Consider the following 20,284-nt stretch of genomic DNA (forward strand, 5'->3'; position numbering starts at 1 on the left):
AAAAAAAAAAAAAAAAAAAAAGAAATTAAACATACTTCTAGACAACCCATGGGTAAAGAAGAAATCAAAAGGAAAATTAGAAAATACATTTATTTGAGTGAAAATACAATATATCAAAATTTGCAGGCTGCAGCTAAACAGTGCTTAGAAGGAAATGTTTAGCTTTTAAATGCTTATTGTAGAAAAGGAAAAAGGTTTCTTATTAATGATCTCGAATTCCACCTTAAGAAAGTAAAAACAGCAGCATAAATTAAATGTAAAGTAAGCAAAAGGAAGAGAAAAAGTGACAGAACCTTGCCCTCTCCTTCTTCCGTTCTTGGGCAGCACCAGCCATGTCCCTGAGACATCATGGTAAAAGTGAAGCCCAGAGTAAATGGAATTGGCTGTATTGGGTGCCTGGTAATTAGGGCTGCTTTTAACTCTAGCAAAGTAGATACTGTTACCATCAATGACCCCTTCATTGATCTCAACTACATGGTCTACATGTTCCAGTATGATTCCACCCATGGCAAGTTCCATGGCATCACCAAGGCTGAAAACAGGAAGCTTGTCATCAATGGAAACCCCATCACCATCTTCCAGGAGTGAGATCCTACCAAAATCAAACAGGATGATGCTGGTACTGATTATGTTATGGAGTCCACTGGCATTTTCACTATCATGGAGAAGGCTGGGGCTCACTTAGAGGGTGGAGCCAAAAGGGTTATCATCTTTGTCCCTTCTGCCGATGCCCCCATGTTTGTGATGGGCATGAACCATGAGAAGTATAAAAACCTCAAGATCATCAGCAACGTCTCCTGGACACCAACTGCTTAGCTCCCTGGTCAAGGTCATCCATAACAACTCTGGCATCATGGGAGGAATCAGGATCACAGTCCATGCCATCACTGCCATCCAGAAGACTGTGGATGGCCCCTCTGGGAAACTGTGGTGTGATGGCTATGGGGCTCTCCAGAACATCATCCCTGCACCAGTAGATATCTACTGGTGCTGCCAAGGCTGTGGGCAAGGCCATCCCCAAGTCGAACAGGAAGCTCACTGGCGTAGCCTTCCGTGTCCCCACCACCAACACGTTAGTTATGAACCTGACCTGCTTTCTGCAGAAACCAGCTAAATATGATGACGTCAAGGTGGTAAAGCAACATCAGAGGGGGCCCTCAAGGGCATCTGGGGCTACAATGAGCACCAGATTGTCTCCTCCAACTTTAACAGTAACACCCACTCTTCCACCTTCAGTGCTGGGGCTGGCATTGCCCTCAATGACCACTTTATCAAGGTCATTTCCAGGCATGACAATGAATTTGGCTACAGCAACAGGGTGGTGCACCTCATGGTCCACATGGCCTCCAAAAAGTAAGAGCCCCTGGACCACCAGCCCCAGTAAGAGCATGAGACGAAGAGAGAAGCGTTCAATTGCTGGGGAGTCCCTACCACACCCAGTCCCCCACCACACTGAGAATCTCCCCTCCTCACAGTTTGTACACCAGACCCCCTAAAGAAGGAGGGATCTCAGGGATGCTGACAATCAAATGAATACTTAATGTACTAAGCCTGCTATATAGTTTTTATTTTTTGATAAGAGGACAAAGATAGTGACCTCAGAGTATGATTGAGCCTATTTGAACAGATAAAAAAATTATATGTGCTGCCGATAAAAAATTTTTAGTCTGTAATTCTTTCCTTAAAATGGAAAGCCAGATTTTAAAACTTTTTTAAAATTATAAAACAATATGTTTGTAATAAACTTCAATATAGAATTGGATAAAGTGAAAATTTTAAGTTCTCACCCTGCTTCCTTGTTTACTTCAATTCCACAATCTAGAAAAAACCACTTTTAGCAGTTTATTGGATGTCTGTCAGGCCTTTTTTCCATGGCAATCTTTTCTATCACACTGTTGAATATTGATATATAACCCATTTAATCCTCAGTACTTCATTCATTTCTTTATGAATCCCAATCTCAGCACCATAATACCTAGCAAATAATAAATGTTTTTTTTAACAACTATTTCTTACTTCATCTGACTATGTCTAGTGGTAAAGAAATATAAATACATATATAGCATGTCATGATTTATATGTGTGGCAGTCATGAGAATATACCCCTCTAATCTTTTTTTTTTTTGAGACAGAGTCTCACTCTGTCGTCCAGGCTGGAGTGCAGTGGCACAATCTCAAGTCACTGCAACCTCCGCCTCCTGGATTCAAGCGATTCTCCTGCCTTAGTCTCCCAAGCAACTGGGACTACAGGCACATGTCACCATGCCCGGTTAATTTTTTGTATTTTTAGTAGACACGGGGTTTCACCAAGTTAGCCAGGATGGTCTCGATCTTGGACCTCGTGATCCACCCACCTCGACCCCAAAGTGCTGGAATTACAGGCGTGAGTCATCGTGCGCCGGGCCTACTCCTCTAATCTTTGACTACGTAATGACCGACAGCTTCAGCTATAGCACTCTGAAATTTATTCCACCTGGGTCACAAGGCCATCTTCTCAGAAGCTATTTCCTGACAATAACTGAGCCCAGCAAGGATAATAAGGCAGGTCTAGCCCTAGAAAACAGGTGCTTCTCTGATGGGTGCCTTTGGCATGGGAACTTTAATGGCCTTGCCCAACTTTTCTTAGGACTCCACTGCAGTCTAAGATGCTTCTATCTAACTTCCTTCTCTTTCTCCTTCACTTAGAGTCAAATCAGCATTGCAGTCTAGCAGCTCTGTTTTCTCTGGCTTTCTCTCTATGTTCTCTCACATGTATTTAGCCTAATACATTTATTGAAAGTCCAATCCCATCTTTGTGTCTACTCCTCAGAAGACTTGAACACAGCATGTCAGCCATTTCCATTTTAGTAAAATTAGGAGCATCTGAGGCTTAAACAATTACCCTGACCTTAAAACAGAAACTTAGAAAACATTCCTACTTAATTAGGACAGATGCCTCAGGTTAAAAAATAATGCTGTAGATGGTATGGTGTATTAAAAATCTTTGCCAAATTTTTTATTTTCCATCATGCCAAAAACTATTTTCTCCTTTTGATTAAGTTTAATTTCAACTGTTAATGCTGCTTCTGGCTCTATCAAGATGCCCTAATTTCCACCTTGCTGATGCTTTAGTACACTGCTATTCAATACTTTCCAATGTTAGCTGAACTACATTCACTACTCCAGGCAGAATAATGGCCTGGATTATGCAGAGAAGCTCTAGAGAAGGAAATTTTAGTAGGACTAATTTTTAAAGTATTCTTACTCCAAGAATGTATGTATTTATTTATTTATTTGCTTTAATTCCACATAACTGAGTAAGAGTTAAATCCAGAGTCACGAATCTAAATTTTTGGAGTAATCACTATTGTCCATGTCACTTCTTAGCAAATACTTCAGAGAATATAACTTTGTGAAAGCAAAGTTAACCATCCCTCGAGAATTTTGTGACATCCATTGACTATAGCTTTCATAGGACTGGACTTTTCTGAAGTTAAGTGCCGTGGATACCCTATTACCCAACACAATTTGGAGTAATAGTTGTTTAGTTAATTGAAAAAATGAGGAATTAAAAAAGCTATTTCTGTATACTATAATTTTATTCTAACTTAAGAAATATGCATTTAATTCACACATCTTTTATCATAAGACCCATCTTTTTTTTAAACATGGGTTCACTGATATAAGCATCATTCTCACAAAAACAATACACATATACACTATGATATCTAGTTTGATTTTAATTTTTTTTGAGACAGGGTCTTGTTCTGTTCCCAAAGCTGGAATGCAATGGCACTCACTGGCTCATTGCAACCTCAAACCCCTAGGCTCAAATGATCTTCCCACCTCAGCCACCCAATTAGCTGAGACTACATGGTGCACACCACCATGCCCAGCTAAATTTTTTTGTAGAGATGGGGTTTTGCTTTGTTGCTTAGCCTGGTCTCAAACTCCCTGGTTCGTGCTCCTCTCATCTCAGCCTCCTAGAGTGCTGGGATAATAGGTGTGAGCCACTGCACCTGGCCACAACAGCAATTTTTAAAGTGCCTTCCCTTATTTAATCCTTATTTAATCCTTCCAAAGCACTCACCCGAGTTTTCACTGGAACAATAACTTTTCTCTTTCATATTTTATGTATCACTGACTTATATTCATTGTCATCAAAAAAATAAATTCAAATGGCATAAGCAGGTTTGGGAACAAACCCAAGTGACTCTTGAAAGGCATTTTAGACTTGCAGGTCCCTGTGGCATTACTTGTCTCTGCTTTTTTGTTGCCTCATACAAAAACAGGCCACTTAACCACATTTAGGCCACAGTTTGCCCCCTGATATAAGGCAAGCTAGAACAGGCAATATATGTGCCGGTCTTACAGATATCTATTACATACTTATAGCAACTAACATTTACTTTTGAAAGCTTACAATGTGCCAGGTACTAAGCTAAGTGCTTCATGTGCATTATATGATTCAATCTTCACAGCTATTCCATACTATAATTTCTACTACTATTCCTTTTACAGATAAAGATATTGAAACTTGGAAAGATTAAGTTACTCTCAACAATTAATAAGTGGTGGAATTTTCAAAATAAGTGGTGGAATCATAATCTAAACACAAAAAGACCAACTTCTTAATTACTAAATCATACCACTTCTGAAAAAACTTTTAGCTTTTTCAAGGACATACAGAACAATGATCTTAGGACACAGTGCCAATTTACTAAATATTCAGAGAGATATTAAAGGAAGATTTGACATCTTAACCAAATGAATGAATGTCTAATGGTATATTATCAGGCACTGATAAGAAAGGTATTCTGGAAGATATACCAGATTTTGAGTGTCACAAAGCTAAAGTTAGAAATGACGGGGCCAGGCACAGTGGCTCATATATGTAATACTAGCACTTTGGGAGGCTGAGGCGGGTGGATCACTTGAGGTCAGGAGTTCGAGACCCGCCTGGCCAACATGGCGAAACCCTGTCTCTACTAAAAAATACAAAAATTAGCCAAGGTTGGTGGTGTGCGCCTGTAATCCCAGCTACTTGGGAGGGTGAGACATGAGAATCGCTTGAACCCAGGGGGCGGAGGTTGCAGTGAGCCGAGATTACGCCACTGCACTCCAGCCTGGGCAAAAGAGCAAAACTTTGTCTTAGGAAAAAGAAAAAAAAGAATGACTGTTCTTTTCAATGAGCCAGCATAAGAGAATTTTAATTACGGAACACAGAAGTGCAACAAATTATCTTAAAAATGTAACATTAAACTTCTTTCATAAAACATTAAAATAATAAATTATACTACAAAATGGGAAGTCAGCAGCCAGGTGCGGTGGCTCACGCCTGTAATGCCAGCACTTTGGGGGCCAAGGCAGGCAGATCCCAAGGTCAGGAGATCAAGACTATCCTGGCAAACACAGTGAAACCCCATCTCTACTAAAAAATACAAAAAATTAGCCGGGCGTGGTGGCGGGCGCCTGTAGTCCCAGGTACTTGGGAGGCTGAGGCAGGAGAATGGTATGAACCCAGGAGGCAGAGTTTGCAGTGACCAGGGATCGCGCCACTGCACTCCAGCCTGGGCAACAGAGCGAGACTCCATCTTAAAAAAAAAAAGGGAAGTCAGCAATGCAGTGGCTCAGGCAGATACTTAGAAGTAGACTGAAGGTGACAGGAATAAATACAAGCAGAAAGAAATGTACAATATCCAGATGGTATTCATATGGTAACTGAGAGCATCTGGGGCAGGAAGATAATGTTACAGAGGTCCACAACAAGCGGTAATGTGCAGTAGTATCCCAGGATACAATATTCAGAAAAGTAGTAACATAACTAACTAATGGAATCCATGAAGGCTAATCAGGTAGTAAGCCCATCGAGTGCTCAGTAACAACTGTAATTTAATTCTCACAATCACATTATGAGATGGAGACTGTTATAACCCCCATCTCTGATAAGGACGCTGAAACGCAGAATGAATGGTTAAATGACTTACCCAAATTCACACAGCTAATAATGGTGGACATGAAATTAAAACCCATGCAGATTGTCCCTACAGTCCACACACTCTTAACCACTCTGTTACAAATGATTTCTTTGGCTTAGTTGTGCCACCACAAGCAAGTGACTGGCATCAGGCTGTCTTTCAGCATACAAAGTGTTCCAAGGATTGGGCTGAGGACCATGGTAAAGAATGGACAGAGCAACTGGAGAGACTACCTTGGAAGAACTGTTACTGAGGAAATAACTTGACTATGAGAGAAAGATTAGCTTAATAGAAGACCATACCAATTTGGATACATTAAACTAGCAAACTAAGGTTTTAAAAATGTTGATACCTAAACTGAATAAAATTCCAGTCATAAATCCTGGTCCTTTGTAAGTACTTGTATTGATCTTTTAATATATAAGTATGTATAATTAAGAAATTAAAGCAGCCATATTACAAAAGGATTTTTAGCCACACCACTAGAAGAATGCTGACAATATTCATCTAGAACAAGAAGTAACTGAGAAAGTTCCAATGTTGGACTTTAAACTGCATAATAAAATTAGTATGTACTATAAACAGAAAGATGCTTGAGTCTGGACTAGGAAGGTAACCTTATAATTTAGAATTTGCTATTCTAACTTACATAAGGGTAAGAAAAAAGTAGGAAAACTTATTGTCTTTCTAGTTAATATGAATTTTTTTTTTATTGCTAGGTGAACAAAATAAACCAGAAATGTGAGCAAGAGCTGTCCTGGAATACAAACCTAATATTCTAGGTCCAGCTCCTAAAACACAGTCCTGTTAGTTCATTGTCAGGCAGCACACAGGGAGAGGCCAAATATAGGCACTGTTTGAGGACATATTGCAAATGGTCACAGGGTCCTCCCTTCCCTGTATGACGGCAATAGCTTTAGGGCTCTGTAACTTTGGTAGGATGCCCACACGGTCTCGTGAAAAACCTGGACACAAAATAAAATTAATTTTTTAAATAAAATTGTGTTGGTCAGAAAAAAAAATGAAAACAAGACGGAGAGACACACAACCACACCCACACCATGATTTAGGAAATATACCCATGAGATGGAAAATATAATGATCAATCTAGATTATATTCTGAATTTTGCAATATTTAATGCAGATTTCACAAGAATTAGGAAAATGCGTATATGTATATTTACAAAGTACATATTCCCATAGAGAAAAGTTAAATTTTGAATAGTAAATAGTCTAGTTCAGACTAGCAATCCTGGGGTTGTATTGCTGTCAACTGGCAAAACCAGTGTGATTTCTGAGAGTACAAATATTACCACTATTTGGCTTGCTGGATTACAGTAACCTAAACTCACTGCTAATTTCATTAAGGGCTATGCACCCCTGAATGTAGAAGATTACCACTTGCCACTGCAAATACTCCAGTTCTTCCTCTTCAGAAGCACCAGAATAACTTCTTATCAACATTCTATTTGAAACACAAAGAGAAGGAGGAAGAACTGTCTGGGTTCCTAAGTTTTCTGGTTCAGATTCTAGTCCTCAGTGAGACCCAGCTGTACTTCTTTCCCTTGAGTTCCAAAAGATAATATGTATTTCTTATTAAATTTTTTTCTGCTTTTAAGCAGATTCTAGTTACTTGCAATCAAAGAGCCTGACTAAAACAGGCAACCGGCTTTAATTTGAAATCTAAACGCCTGGAATGTTTAAGCAACCCAATTCTGAAGCAGAACAATGGTTTTTAAAAAGTACATTGAAATATTAAACCTCCTAATCAATGCTATTCATGAGCATCATCTATTTTGAAACACGGAATCTGAGCCAAAATGCATTCAGAGAAAATACATGTCATTCATGTAGAAATAATACTTCTCAATACTATAATGCCTATAAAATTAAAAACTGCATTTAACTACATTTTCTGTGACAGTGGCTTTCAAATCTATTTTAGGCAGCAGAACATTTTCTTCTAATAAAATCTTAGGTTCATGCCTCATGCAGAACATAGATGAGATCTGCTCTGGCAGAAACATATACATGCATATGTCTGGGTGGGCCCACGTGTGCATGTGTGAAAACCTGCAGAAAACCTTGCCTGATGGTCAACCTCTTCCCCTGTTCGACTCCCCCCAGAGGAATCACAGTGGAACCCCTTTGGCCTTCATGGAACCCCTGTGGCCTGTGTGAAAATCAAAGCTTGAAAACTACCGTGCTGGAAAGAGACAGCTGCCCTTCCACACTCTACAGTCACAACCAAGACAGCAAATTAGTCATGTCTATTTACCTGTGAGCTTTAAAACGTTTTCCATCAACAAAAATATCAATATCTGGGCAACAAGGTTTCACATAAAGCTTCAATAAATCTTCTCCTAATTCAGATGCAGGCTCCAACTCATAATTATCTTTAAAAAAGAGAAACAAGACTAAAAAATAGTTTAATATTACAAACATCCAAAAATTGTTTTCTATTATTATCAAGAGGTTTCCCACATAATTATCTCAATTAGTTGGAATATGTAAGTAGTAAATTAAAAATAAAACAAAAAGGTTAAATCATCTAGACTTTCTCCTTTGAAATATATTTCTACTTACATGTAAACATAGAGTCATGCATTGCTTATTAACAGTCATGCATCCCTTAATGACAGTTCTGAGAAATATGTTGTTAGCTGATTTCATTCCTGTGTGAACATCACAGAGTGTACTTACACAAACCTAGATGATATAGCCTATTACACACATAGGCCATATGGTATAACCCACTGCTCCTAGGCTATAAACCTGCACTGCGTGTTACTGCAATGAATAGTGTTGGCAACTGTAACAGAATGGTAAGTAGTTGTGTATGTAAGCATAGAAAAGGTACAGTAAAAATCCGGTATCATAATCTTATAAAACCTTTGTCATATATGTCGTCCATTGTTGACCAAAATGTCATTTATGCAGCACATGACTGTATACTTTTAAATATACATATTTAAATATAGGTAGTATTATCACAAAATTATACACCAAAAATGAAGCCTCTTCATGAATATCTTTTTCTAATTTTAATTAGAATTAATTACTTCTTAATTAGAATTTAGAAAAATTTCTAATCTCTATGTTTCTTCTTGTGGGTCTCTAGGTTACTATGACCTGTGTTATCAGGCTAACAACAATATTGGATTATCTTTAAAAAATTTTATTTTATTTTTTAGAGACAGAGTCTTGCTCTGTCACTCAGGCTGGAGTGCAGTGGCATGAACATAGCTTACTATAGCTTCAAAATCCTGGGCTCAAGCAATTCAATCCTCCCACCCTAGCCTCACAAGTAGCTGGGGCTACAGGTATACACCACCATGCTCAGCTAATTTTATGTTTTATAGATACAGAGTCTCCTTATGTTGCCCAGGCTGGTCACAAACTTGGATACCTTTTGAAATCAGATCATTCTACAGTAAACTACGGTCCTTAATCACCATCATTCCCTGAACAGACTATGACCAATTTGACTCAAATATTATTGAACTCTCTATCTTGCCTAAATTTTTATTTGATTAATTTTGATCAGTTTGGTTTGTAGGGGCCCCTATAAAGGAGCACACTTTTTTTTTTTTTTTTGAGACGGAGTCTCGCTCTGTCGCCCAGGCTGGAGTGCAGTGGTGCGATCTCAGCTCACTGCAAGCTTTGCCTCCTGGGTTTACGCCATTCTCCTGCCTCAGCCTCCCAAGTAGCTGGGACTACAGGCGCATGTCACCACGCCAGGCTAATTTTTCTTTGTATTTTTAGTAGAGATGGGGTTTCACCGTGTTAGCCAGGATGGTCTCAATCTCCTGACCTCGTGATCCACCCGCCTTGGCCTCCCAAAGTGCTGGGATTAAAGGCGTGAGCCACCACGCCTGGCAGTACACTTTTGTCTTTTGGTATTAGCCTCCTGATAGTCATGATAGTAGCATCCCTGGCATACCATATCCTCTCAGGAGTCTTAAATATTTGTATGCTGCCATCCATTGTGCATTAAATGGTCTTAACTTTGACTAAAACAGCAAGAATGTAAAGAATAATTTAACTGACCTGACATGGAGACCAGTAAGCTCTACTCTGAGACCAAATGAGTCCATTATGATGGTATCAAGAGACTGGCATCAATGCCCAAGGTTTTGGTCGATCTCACAATCAAGAGACTAATCTAAAGGCAGAAATTGTTAACTTAAATTTGAACTAAGGCTGCCTCCATACTTTGAGTTCCTACTTAAGGAACTGCAACCTTAGTATGTAAACAAACTAAAACCTAACCTAACTTAGGAGTGTTTATTTTTGGTAATAGATAGCTAGATCTCAGCCAATTATAAGCAGCCAAGCTTTGCCCAATCACAAGCAGCCAACTGATCTGACCATGTCCAAATAAGGCAAACACTTAGCTATAACCAATCAAGTCATTTCTGTACTTTACTTCCATGTTCTGTTTATACATACTCACTGACCAGTTGTAGAGCAGAGTTCTCTGAACCTCTTCTGGTTCTGAGTGCTGCATGATTCATGAATTGTTCTTTGTTCAATACACTCAGGTTTATTTTATCTAACGTTTTTCTTTTAACAACTGTTTATCATAACTTTGCTTGTCAACAAACTTTGGCCAGTAGATCTGGTGAAGATCAGTCACTGGTGACAGAGTCCCACAAGTTGAATTTGGGACAGGTTACATTTGAGATATTTAAGATATATTTTGGCTGGGCACAGTGGCTCATGCCTATAATCCCAGCACTTTAGGAGGCTGAGGTGGGTGGACTGCCTGAGCTCAAGAGTTCAAGACCAGCCTGGGCAACGCAGGGAAACCTCATCTCTACTAAAAATACAAAATATTAGCCAGACATGGTGGTCACCCCTGTGGGCCCAGTTACTCGAGAGGCTGAGGTGGGAGGATCACTTGGGCCTGCGAGGTAGAGGTTGCAGCGAGCTGAGATCATGACGCTGTACTCTTGCTTGGGTGACAGAGTGAGACCCCATCTCATTAAAAACAATAAAGATTTAAAAAATAAAAAAATAAGGTAGACTTTAACAGATATGTTTAGTCAGTGATTGGATATGAAGCTCAAAAAAATTACAGAATACCATTTATTTAAGGGGCAGAAAGATGATAGATCAGTAAAAAAGACTGAGAATTGGCCAAGAAAGAAAATCAGGAAAGCATGGTGTCACCGAAAACAGAAGTTTCAAGGAGGGCAGTATTAACAGTATGAAAGGCTGCAAAAAGGTTTATAAAATGTAGACAAAAAAATGTCTGCTAACCTGACAACTAGGAGGTTACTGGTGAACGTGGGGATTTTCCATGGAGTGATGGAGAAAACAGTCAAAAGGCAGAGGCTCTTTTCACTTAAACTCACAACTTATTTGGCCACTTTAAAGGGTTGCCATAGAGCCACAACAGAGCTCTAGACTAGAGTAAGAAAACTGGATTTCAAATATCAGCTCTGTCAATTGCTGTGTGTGACCTCAGGAAAGTCTTTTATGCTCTCTGAGTCTTAGAGTCCTATCTGGGTCTTATTGATAAAATCAGTCTGTAACACTTCCTAGGGTTTTATGAGATGAAATTAAATAAAGCATATGAATGATCTACCTCAAGGCCTAGAATGTCTATTCATTCACTCATAAACAGATATGTTGACTGTAATATAACAGGAATCTAACCAGGATAAATCAGATGAGTAATTGTTGCTTTACACACCAGTAATAAGATCCTTTAGCCCAACAAGTGTTTTCAAATACAATCAATTCTGCTCTAACACTTGTTTTGAAAAACATGAGTTTGATCCAATACAATTCATGTATTAGGGAACATTTTGAGCATAACATAAATTTTGTATTTGCTTAGGTGCAAAATTCAGATGAGAAACACTAAGTTAATGCAGAAAGCTGCACTCAGCTGAACTGAGCCATGCACACCTAAATACACACGCACACCTAAATACCAGATACCTCAGTTTACTGCATGTGTTATAAGACACACTCATCTATATCTGGTTTTATAAATTCCCATCTGACTTCAGATAACCAACTATTGGGAGACATTTTTCTATGAATATTTTTATGTGTCAGCATGGTCTGATCTGTCTGAGCAGAGCACCAGTAAACTTGGTTAAAGGATGATTAAACAGCAAACATGCCTTGGAAACTAGAGATATGTATTACTTCAGAAAATTGAGAAACCTTCCTCCTCTGGAAGTCATTTCCTTATATTACAGGGTAAGGAAACTACCTTCTCCTCCCCTCCCAAAGATTTACCTTCCAAAGAAAGGTCTTTCTGTCTCTAGAGAGGAGAATGGGAAGATCTGCCAGCAACCTGTGAAAGCTTAAAGTTTCCTAATTTTGGTGTTCCTCTTCAGTGGTGCAATCCCACTGCATGGGCTGGGTAACATCAGGCCCTCACTGCAGTGCCTCACAGAGTTTAGGAGCTGAGAACTGGCACTAAGATGCTCTGCAAGTGATAAATGGTCTGTTCTCTGATCCAGGGACCTCAGGTTTTCTGTCAGAACCTCTCTCTATGCATGCATCCCTCCTTAATATTCTCTTTCCATAAATCTGCAACAACTCACAAGCTGCAACCCTTCTGAAATCCACTTCGACAAGCAAACTTCAGGCCTTTTTCATGGCAAAATGCCATATGTATTATAGTATTTATGTATTTCTTAACCACTTAATATTCATAAAACTAGGCTACCATTTTTGTTAGGGTATTAAACAGAACTGACTCTGCTAAAGCTTCTTTATCTCTATAGATTATAAGGACAATAACACAGAGGCATAGTGGCTAAAAGGAGAATTGTGAGTTATGTATGGATTTATTCATAATAAGCCTATCTCCAATTATTTGGGAAAAACTGGGAGTTAACAATACTAGTGTTTTCAGTTCTCCATGCTTATTAAAAAAAAAAAAATCAGCAAAGTATATCTTTGAAGTATGCTTTTCTGTAACTGTACCAGAATATGATTATTTTCACGGCTATAAATAAAACTCCATAAAAAATACCTCACCATTGGAAATGAAATCGTCATCTCGGTCACTGATATCCTCTGGAATTTCATGCTTCTGAAGAGAACAATCAGATGAGTTTTTACACTGTGGAAAACTGATGTCAAGTTGCTTTTGTGATATCCCAGTCTCCACTATCTTTTTCCTAAGAATTTCCTCTTCATAGTTTTTTATGTTTCTGTTTGATGAATATATAATCCTAAAAGACAAAATATAAAATATTAATTAAATAACATTGGTGATTCTTAAAAAGAAAGAATGCTAGTTTCCTTAGTGTGCCACTTTCATATATAATACTAAACCTTCTTAATTTGGACTAACTGAAGAAAGGTCAATCTAAAACAGCAGAAACTGGCTGGGCACGGTGGCTCATGCCTGTAATCCTAGCACTTTGGGAGGCCAAGGTGGGCAGACCACTTGAGGTCAGGAGTTCGAGACCAGCCTGGCCAACATGGAGAAACCCTGTCTCTACTAAAAAAATACAAAAATTAGCTGAGCATGGTGGCAGGTGCCTGTAAGCTACTTGGGAGGCTAAGACATGAGAATCGCTTGAACCCAGGAGGCAGAGGTTGCAGAGAGCTGAGATTGTGCCACTGCACTCCAGCCTGAGTGACAGAGCAAGACTCCATCTCAAAAAATAATAATAATAATAATAAATAAAATAAAATAAAACAGCAGAAGTTGGGTGTGATGGCTCATGCCTGTAATCCTAACATTTTGGGAGGCCAAGGCAGGAGGATTGCTTGAGCTCAGGAGTTCAAGAGTAGCCTGGGCAATATAGTGAGACCTCATCTTTACAAAACATTTAAAAACTTAGAAGGGTGTGGTGGCGTGTATCTGTAGTCCCTGCTACTTGGGTGGCTGAGGTGGGAGGATTATTTAAGCTCTGCAGGTCAAGCTGCAGTGAGTTGTAATGATGCCACTGCACTCCAGTCGGGGCAACAGAGTGAAACCCTGTCTCAAAAATAAGTAAATAAAAACAAAAAATAAACAGCAGAAACTTTGAAAAGTAGTCTATAAAAATGTTAAATGTTAAAAAGTAATATATAATGCCAAAAAATTGAACTCGTGGCTGCCGTTGGCTGCCCACATTGACTGCCACCTCATCCCTGGAACCTTTGATGCCTCTGTTTCCCCTTGGGGGACTGCGTGGCAGATGGAGGCTCCCCGGCTCCTGTTGGGGCAGTGAGCACTATGTCTGTGGTAGCTGTCATGGATATTTCAGGAGCTGTCTTCTTCCATGCGAATTCTGTCACGCTTCAGTAAAACTATTCCAGAGATTTGCTTGGAAGGCATTGCTTTTACCGAGATGGCATAAATGGCTAAGGTTCAGCAACCATCAATGGTCAAGTATCCATGCACGTGGCCTGAGTTGATCCCTATGCCCTTCAGAGCTTGGGATATGAGACTGAAAATGACAACGCAGAATATTCCTGAGAGAGAACTATCCTGTGATGTAGAAACAACTCAGGATTAGAAAACTAAACATCGTATGTTCTCATAAACGGGAGCTAAGCTATGAGGATGCAAAAGCATAAGAATGATACAATGGACATTGGGGATTGGTGGGGGAAAGGGTGGAAGGAGGGTGAGGGATAAAAGACTACAAATTGGGTACAGTGTATACTGCTTGGGTGATGGGTCCACCCAAATCTCAGAAATTACCACTAAAGAACTTATCAATGTAACCAAACACCACCTGTTCCCCCACAAACCTATGGAAATAAATAAAAACAAAAAATAATGCCAGCCAGGCACGGTGGCTCACACCTGTAATCCCAGTACTTTGGGAGGCCGAGGCGAGCGAATCACGAGGTCAGGAGTTTGAGACCAGTCTGACCAACATGGTGAAACCCCATCTCTACTAAAAATACAAAAAATTAGCCGGGCGTGGGTTGCCTGTAATCCCAGCTACTTGGGAGGCTGAGTCAGGAGAATCACTTGAACCCAGGAGGCAGAGCTTGCAGTGAGCCAAGATCATGCCACTGTACTCTAGCCCAGGTGACAGTGTGAGACTCCGTCTCAAAAATAATAATAATAATAATGCCAAAGAAAGTAGATAATCTAGATGAAATGGACAATTCCAAGAAAGACACAAACTGACTCAAGAAGAAACAGTATCTGAGTAGACCTATTAACAAGTAAAGGGATTGAATTAGTAATCAAAATCTTCCCGCAAAGAAAAAAAACAGAACCAGATAGCTTGACTGGTAGATTCTACCAAATGTTTAATAATTAACACCAATCCTTCACACATTTTTCCAAAAACACAGGAGAGAAAGGAACACTTCCCAACTCATTCTATGAGGCCAGTATTACTAATACAAAATTGGACAAAGGCACCACAAGGAAAGAAAAACATAGTCCAACATTCCTTATTAGTGTAAATAAAAAAAACCCTCAACAAAATAATTTTAAACTGAATCCAGCAGCATATAAAAGGATTATATACCATGACAAAAGATTTATCTCAGGAATTCAGAAAATTAATGTTATACACCATACCAGTAAAATAAAGGACAAAACCACATGATCACTTCAACCAATGCAGAAAATCATTTGACAAAGTCCAACACGCTGTCATGATAAAACATTCAACAAACTAGGAATAAAAGAGAATGTCCTCAACTTGATAAAGGACATCCATGAAAAACCCACAGTTGACATCATACTTTAATGGTAACTGAAAGCTTTCTTCCTAAGCTCAGCAAGGATGTCTGTTCTTAACACTTCTTTTTTTTTTTTTTTTTTTTTTTTTGAGACGGTAGTCTCGCTGTGTCGCCAGGGCTGGGAGTGCACAGATGGCGCGATCTCGGCTCACTTGCAAGCTCCGGCCTCCCGGGTTCCCGCCATTCTCCCGCCTCAGCCTCGGAGTAACTGGGACTAACAGGCACCCGGGCACCGCGGCCCTGGACATAGTTTTTTGTATTTTTAGTAAGAGAACGGGGTTTCACGTGTTAAGCAGGAGGCGGTTCGATCTCCTGACCTCGTGATCCGGGGCCGTCTCGGCCTTCCAAAGTGACTGGGATTACAGGCTTGAGCCACCGCGGGGCCCGGCTTCTTAACACTTCTTCAACTTTATAGATTTTATTAGGAGGTTTTAGCCAGGGCCAAATCTAGGCAAGAAAATATAAATAAAAGGTATCCACATGGTAAAGAAATAAGTAAAGCTATCTTTATTTATAGATGACAAATTTGTATATATAAAATCCTTGGAAATCCACAAAAAAACCACTGAACAAGTTTAGCAAGGTTGCAGGATACAGGATCAACATGTAAAAATCAATTGTGTTTTTATATACTAGCAATGAACAATCAAAAATGAAATTAGAAAATAATTCCATTTACAATAGTATTCTAAAAAATAAAATAGCAGGAATATATTTAACAAAAGAAGTATAAGACATTCATTGAAAGCTACAAAACAATGTCGAAAGCAACTAAATAAATGGAAACACATTTCGTGTTCATGGATTAGATGACTTAATATTGTTAAGACAGTAGTACTTTCTGAATTGACCTACAGATTAAATGCAATCCCTATTAAAATTCTAGCTGACTTTTCTCTGGGTTTTTTTTTTTTTTTTTTTTTTTGCAGAAACTGACAAGCCAATCCTCAAATTCAAATGGAAATGCAAGGGGCCCAGAATAGACAAAACAATCTTGCAAAGAACAAAGTTGGTGGATTCACACTTCTCAATTTTCTAAGCTTCCTACAAAGCTACAGTAATCAAGACTGTGTGGTACTAGCATAAGAATGGTGGACATGTAGATCCGTAGAATAGAACTGAGTCTAGAACACACATTTATGGGCAACTAATTTTTGACAAGAGTGTCCAGAAAATAATACAATGGGGAAAGAACAGTCTCCTCTATAAATGGTGCTGAGACAACGAAACACCCAAATGCAAAAGAATGAAGTTAGACCCTAACCTCATACCATGTACAAAATTAACTCAGAATAGATCAAAGACCTAAATGGAAAAGCTAAAAGTATAAAACTGTTATAAGTAAATATAGGCATAAATCTTCATGACCTTGGTGTCTTAGATATGATATCAAAAGCACAGTGACAAAAGAAAAGATAAAGTGGAAATCACACAAATTAAAGATGTTTGATTTCCAGAATACTCTAAAAGAGAACCCACAGAATGAGAGAAAACTTCTGCAAATCATGTCTGGTAAGAGTCTGGTATTCCAGTATATACACAGAACTCTTAAAGCACAATAAAGAGAACCCAGTTTTACAATGGGCAAAGGATGTGATTAGTTTTCTAAAGAATATGTAAAATAACTGATAAGTATACAAAATTGCTCAAGATCANAGAGTGTCCAGAAAATAATACAATGGGGAAAGAACAGTCTCCTCTATAAATGGTGCTGAGACAACGAAACACCCAAATGCAAAAGAATGAAGTTAGACCCTAACCTCATACCATGTACAAAAATTAACTCAGAATAGATCAAAGACCTAAATGGAAAAGCTAAAAGTATAAAACTGTTCTAAGTAAATATAAGCATAAATCTTCATGACCTTGGTGTCTTAGATATGATATCAAAAGCACAGTGACAAAAGAAAAGATAAAGTGGAAATCACACAAATTAAAGATGTTTGATTTCCAGAATACTCTAAAAGAGAACCCACAGAATGAGAGAAAACTTCTGCAAATCATGTCTGGTAAGAGTCTGGTATTCCAGTATATACACAGAACTCTTAAAGCACAATAAAGAGAACCCAGTTTTACAATGGGCAAAGGATGTGATTAGTTTTCTAAAGAATATGTAAAAATAACTGATAAGTATACAAAAATTGCTCAAGATCATTAGCTATCATGGGAATGCAAATGAAAACAATAAGATACCAGTTTACATCCACTAGGATAGGTATAATTTTTTTTTTTTAAAAAAAGAGGTAACATGTTGAGAATATGGAGAAATTGGAAATTTTGTACATGCTGGTGGTAATGTAAAATGGTACAGTCATTTTGGAAAAGAGTCTGTCAGTTCCTGAAAAGGTTACTATATGACCCAGTAATTACACTCCTAGGTATATAAGAGACTTGAAAATGTATGTTCACACAAAAAATTTATACATAAATGTTCATAGCGGATTTATTCATAACAGCCAAAAAGTTGAAATAACCTAAAAGCCTATCATCTGATAACTGGGTAAACAAAATATAGTATATCCATATGTAGGGGAAAATAGGTAACATAGCAGGCCTGACTGCTATACCTTGAAAGATTTAGTTATAAGCTTGGCCCTTGGCTGATATCTGGAAACGTGGATTTGGGCAGTATTCTTAGCATTCTCTAAAGGTAAAGGTGGCTCACTCTGTCTAAACGGTTTATGCAAGCAGTAGTTTATGCTGAACACAGACTTTCCTCCTGGGAGTCTGGAATTCGGGTATACGTTGGGTGGGAGTGCCTACGTTACCAATTCCCAATAAAAAAAACCCTGGGCATGGAGCTTCTAATGAGTGTCTCTTGTTGGCAACATTTCAGAAGCATTGTCACAACTCATTGCTGGGGAAATTAGGCATGTCCTCTGTGATCCCACTGGGAGAAGACCCTTAGAAACTTATGCCTTGATTTTCATGAACTTTGCCCCACGCAGCTTTTCCCTTTGTTTCTTTTCTCTGTAGTAAATCATAGCCTTTAGCATGACTATACGCTGAGTACTGAGTCCTCTCAGCAAATCATCAAACCTGAGGATGATCCTATGACCCCTGATTTATCATATAATAAAATATTCAGCCATAAAGGGAATAAAGTATTGATACATGCCACAACATAGATGAACTGTGAAAATATCATGTTGAGTTTAGAAAGCCAGACGTAAAAGGCCATATATTGTATAATTCCATTTATATGAAATGACCAGAATAGGCAAATCCTTAAAGACAGAAAGGAGGTTGTTCGCCAGGGGCTGGGTGAAGGAGGAAATAGGGGTGGCTGCTAATGGCTATGGGGCTTCTTTCTGGGATGATGAAGACATTCTGGAATTAGTGATGCTGGTGGCACAACATTGTGAATATATTAAAACCACTGACTCATATACTTTAGAATGGTCAGTTTTATAGTATGTGAATATTACATCTATTAAAAAAAAGAGTAAGGCCGGGTGCGGTGGCTCAAGCCTGTAATCCCATCACTTTGGGAGGCCGAGGCGGGTGGATCACGAGGTCAGGAGATCGAGACCATCTTGGCTAACACGGTGAAACCCCATCTCTACTAAAATACAAAAAATTAGCCGGGCGTGGTGGCGGGCGCCTGTAGTCCCAGCTACTCGGAGGCTGAGGCGGGAGAATGGCATGAACCCGGGAGGCGGAGCTTGCAGTGAGCAGAGATTGCGCCACTGCACTCCAGCCTGGGCGACACAGCCAGACTCCGTCTCAAAAAAAAAAAAAAAAAAGAGTAGATGGGAGGAAAGGAATTGGTGAGGGTGTGATAGATAATTCTTGAGGAGCTTTGATGTGAAAAGGAGCAGAGCATTAGGTAATTTAGCTGGTGGAGTATTAGCTGAAAGTGAAAGCAGGTCAGAAAAGAGTCATTTTTTAGGTAGGGGAGAATATACCATGCTTAGGTGAGGAGATCTAAGACAGAAGAAGTTTTCTGTGGAAAGATGAAAACTGCTGAAACAATGTCCCTGACTAGGTGAAAAGGAATAGAATGAGATCTGGTGGACAAATAGAGGATTTGATTTTAAAAGCACTGACAGTTCATCAGTAATAACAGGGAGGAAAATAAAGCATATAGGTACAGATGCAAATATGTGCATACATATGGAAGAAGTTTGTAAAAGTTCTCACTGCTTTGACTTTCTCAGTGAAATAGAAAGCAGGTCATCAAAAGTGAGAATGAAGAGGAATGGCTGAAGTTTCAGAGAAGAGAAGTATAAAATGATACTCCAAGAAAGTGGGAACTCCAATAGGACTAGGGAAATATAGGTGATTGGCCACACACTATGGCTCATACCTGTAATCTCAGCACTTTGGGAGGATAAGGTGGGAGGGCTGCTTAAGCCCAGGAATTCTAGACTAGCCTGGGCAACACAGCAAGACCCCATCTCTACAAAAAACAGAAAAATTAGCCGGGTGTGGTGGCATGCACCTGTAGTCCCAGCTACTCAGGAGGGTCACTTGAGTGCAGGCATTCAAGGTTACAGTGAGCTATGAATGCACCACCACACTCCAGCCTAGGCAACAGAATGAAATGCCATCTCTAAAAAAAAAAAAAAAAAAGAGGAAATACAGGTGATTGCATGTAGTATGACTAACAGCACTAAGTGCCTACTGGTGGTTAGCATGACTGTGTTTTT

At 39.1% G+C, this 20,284-nt stretch overlaps 1 protein-coding gene across 1 annotated transcript in view; it reads right to left on the minus strand.

Annotated features, from left to right (window-relative positions):
• The window catches only part of LOC108517704 (BTB/POZ domain-containing protein 8), a 70,825-nt gene that overhangs the window by 34,255 nt on the left and 16,286 nt on the right, over positions 1-20,284 (minus strand). Inside the window, 2 exon segments of the mRNA XM_017855793.1 lie at positions 8,236-8,353; positions 12,966-13,162. Of these exon segments, the coding sequence (XP_017711282.1) occupies positions 8,236-8,353; positions 12,966-13,162 (315 nt within the window).

Source organism: Rhinopithecus bieti, unplaced genomic scaffold, assembly GCF_001698545.2.
Source record: "Rhinopithecus bieti isolate Rb0 unplaced genomic scaffold, ASM169854v2 scaffold_41619, whole genome shotgun sequence".
NCBI classification, from domain to species: Eukaryota; Metazoa; Chordata; class Mammalia; order Primates; family Cercopithecidae; genus Rhinopithecus; species Rhinopithecus bieti.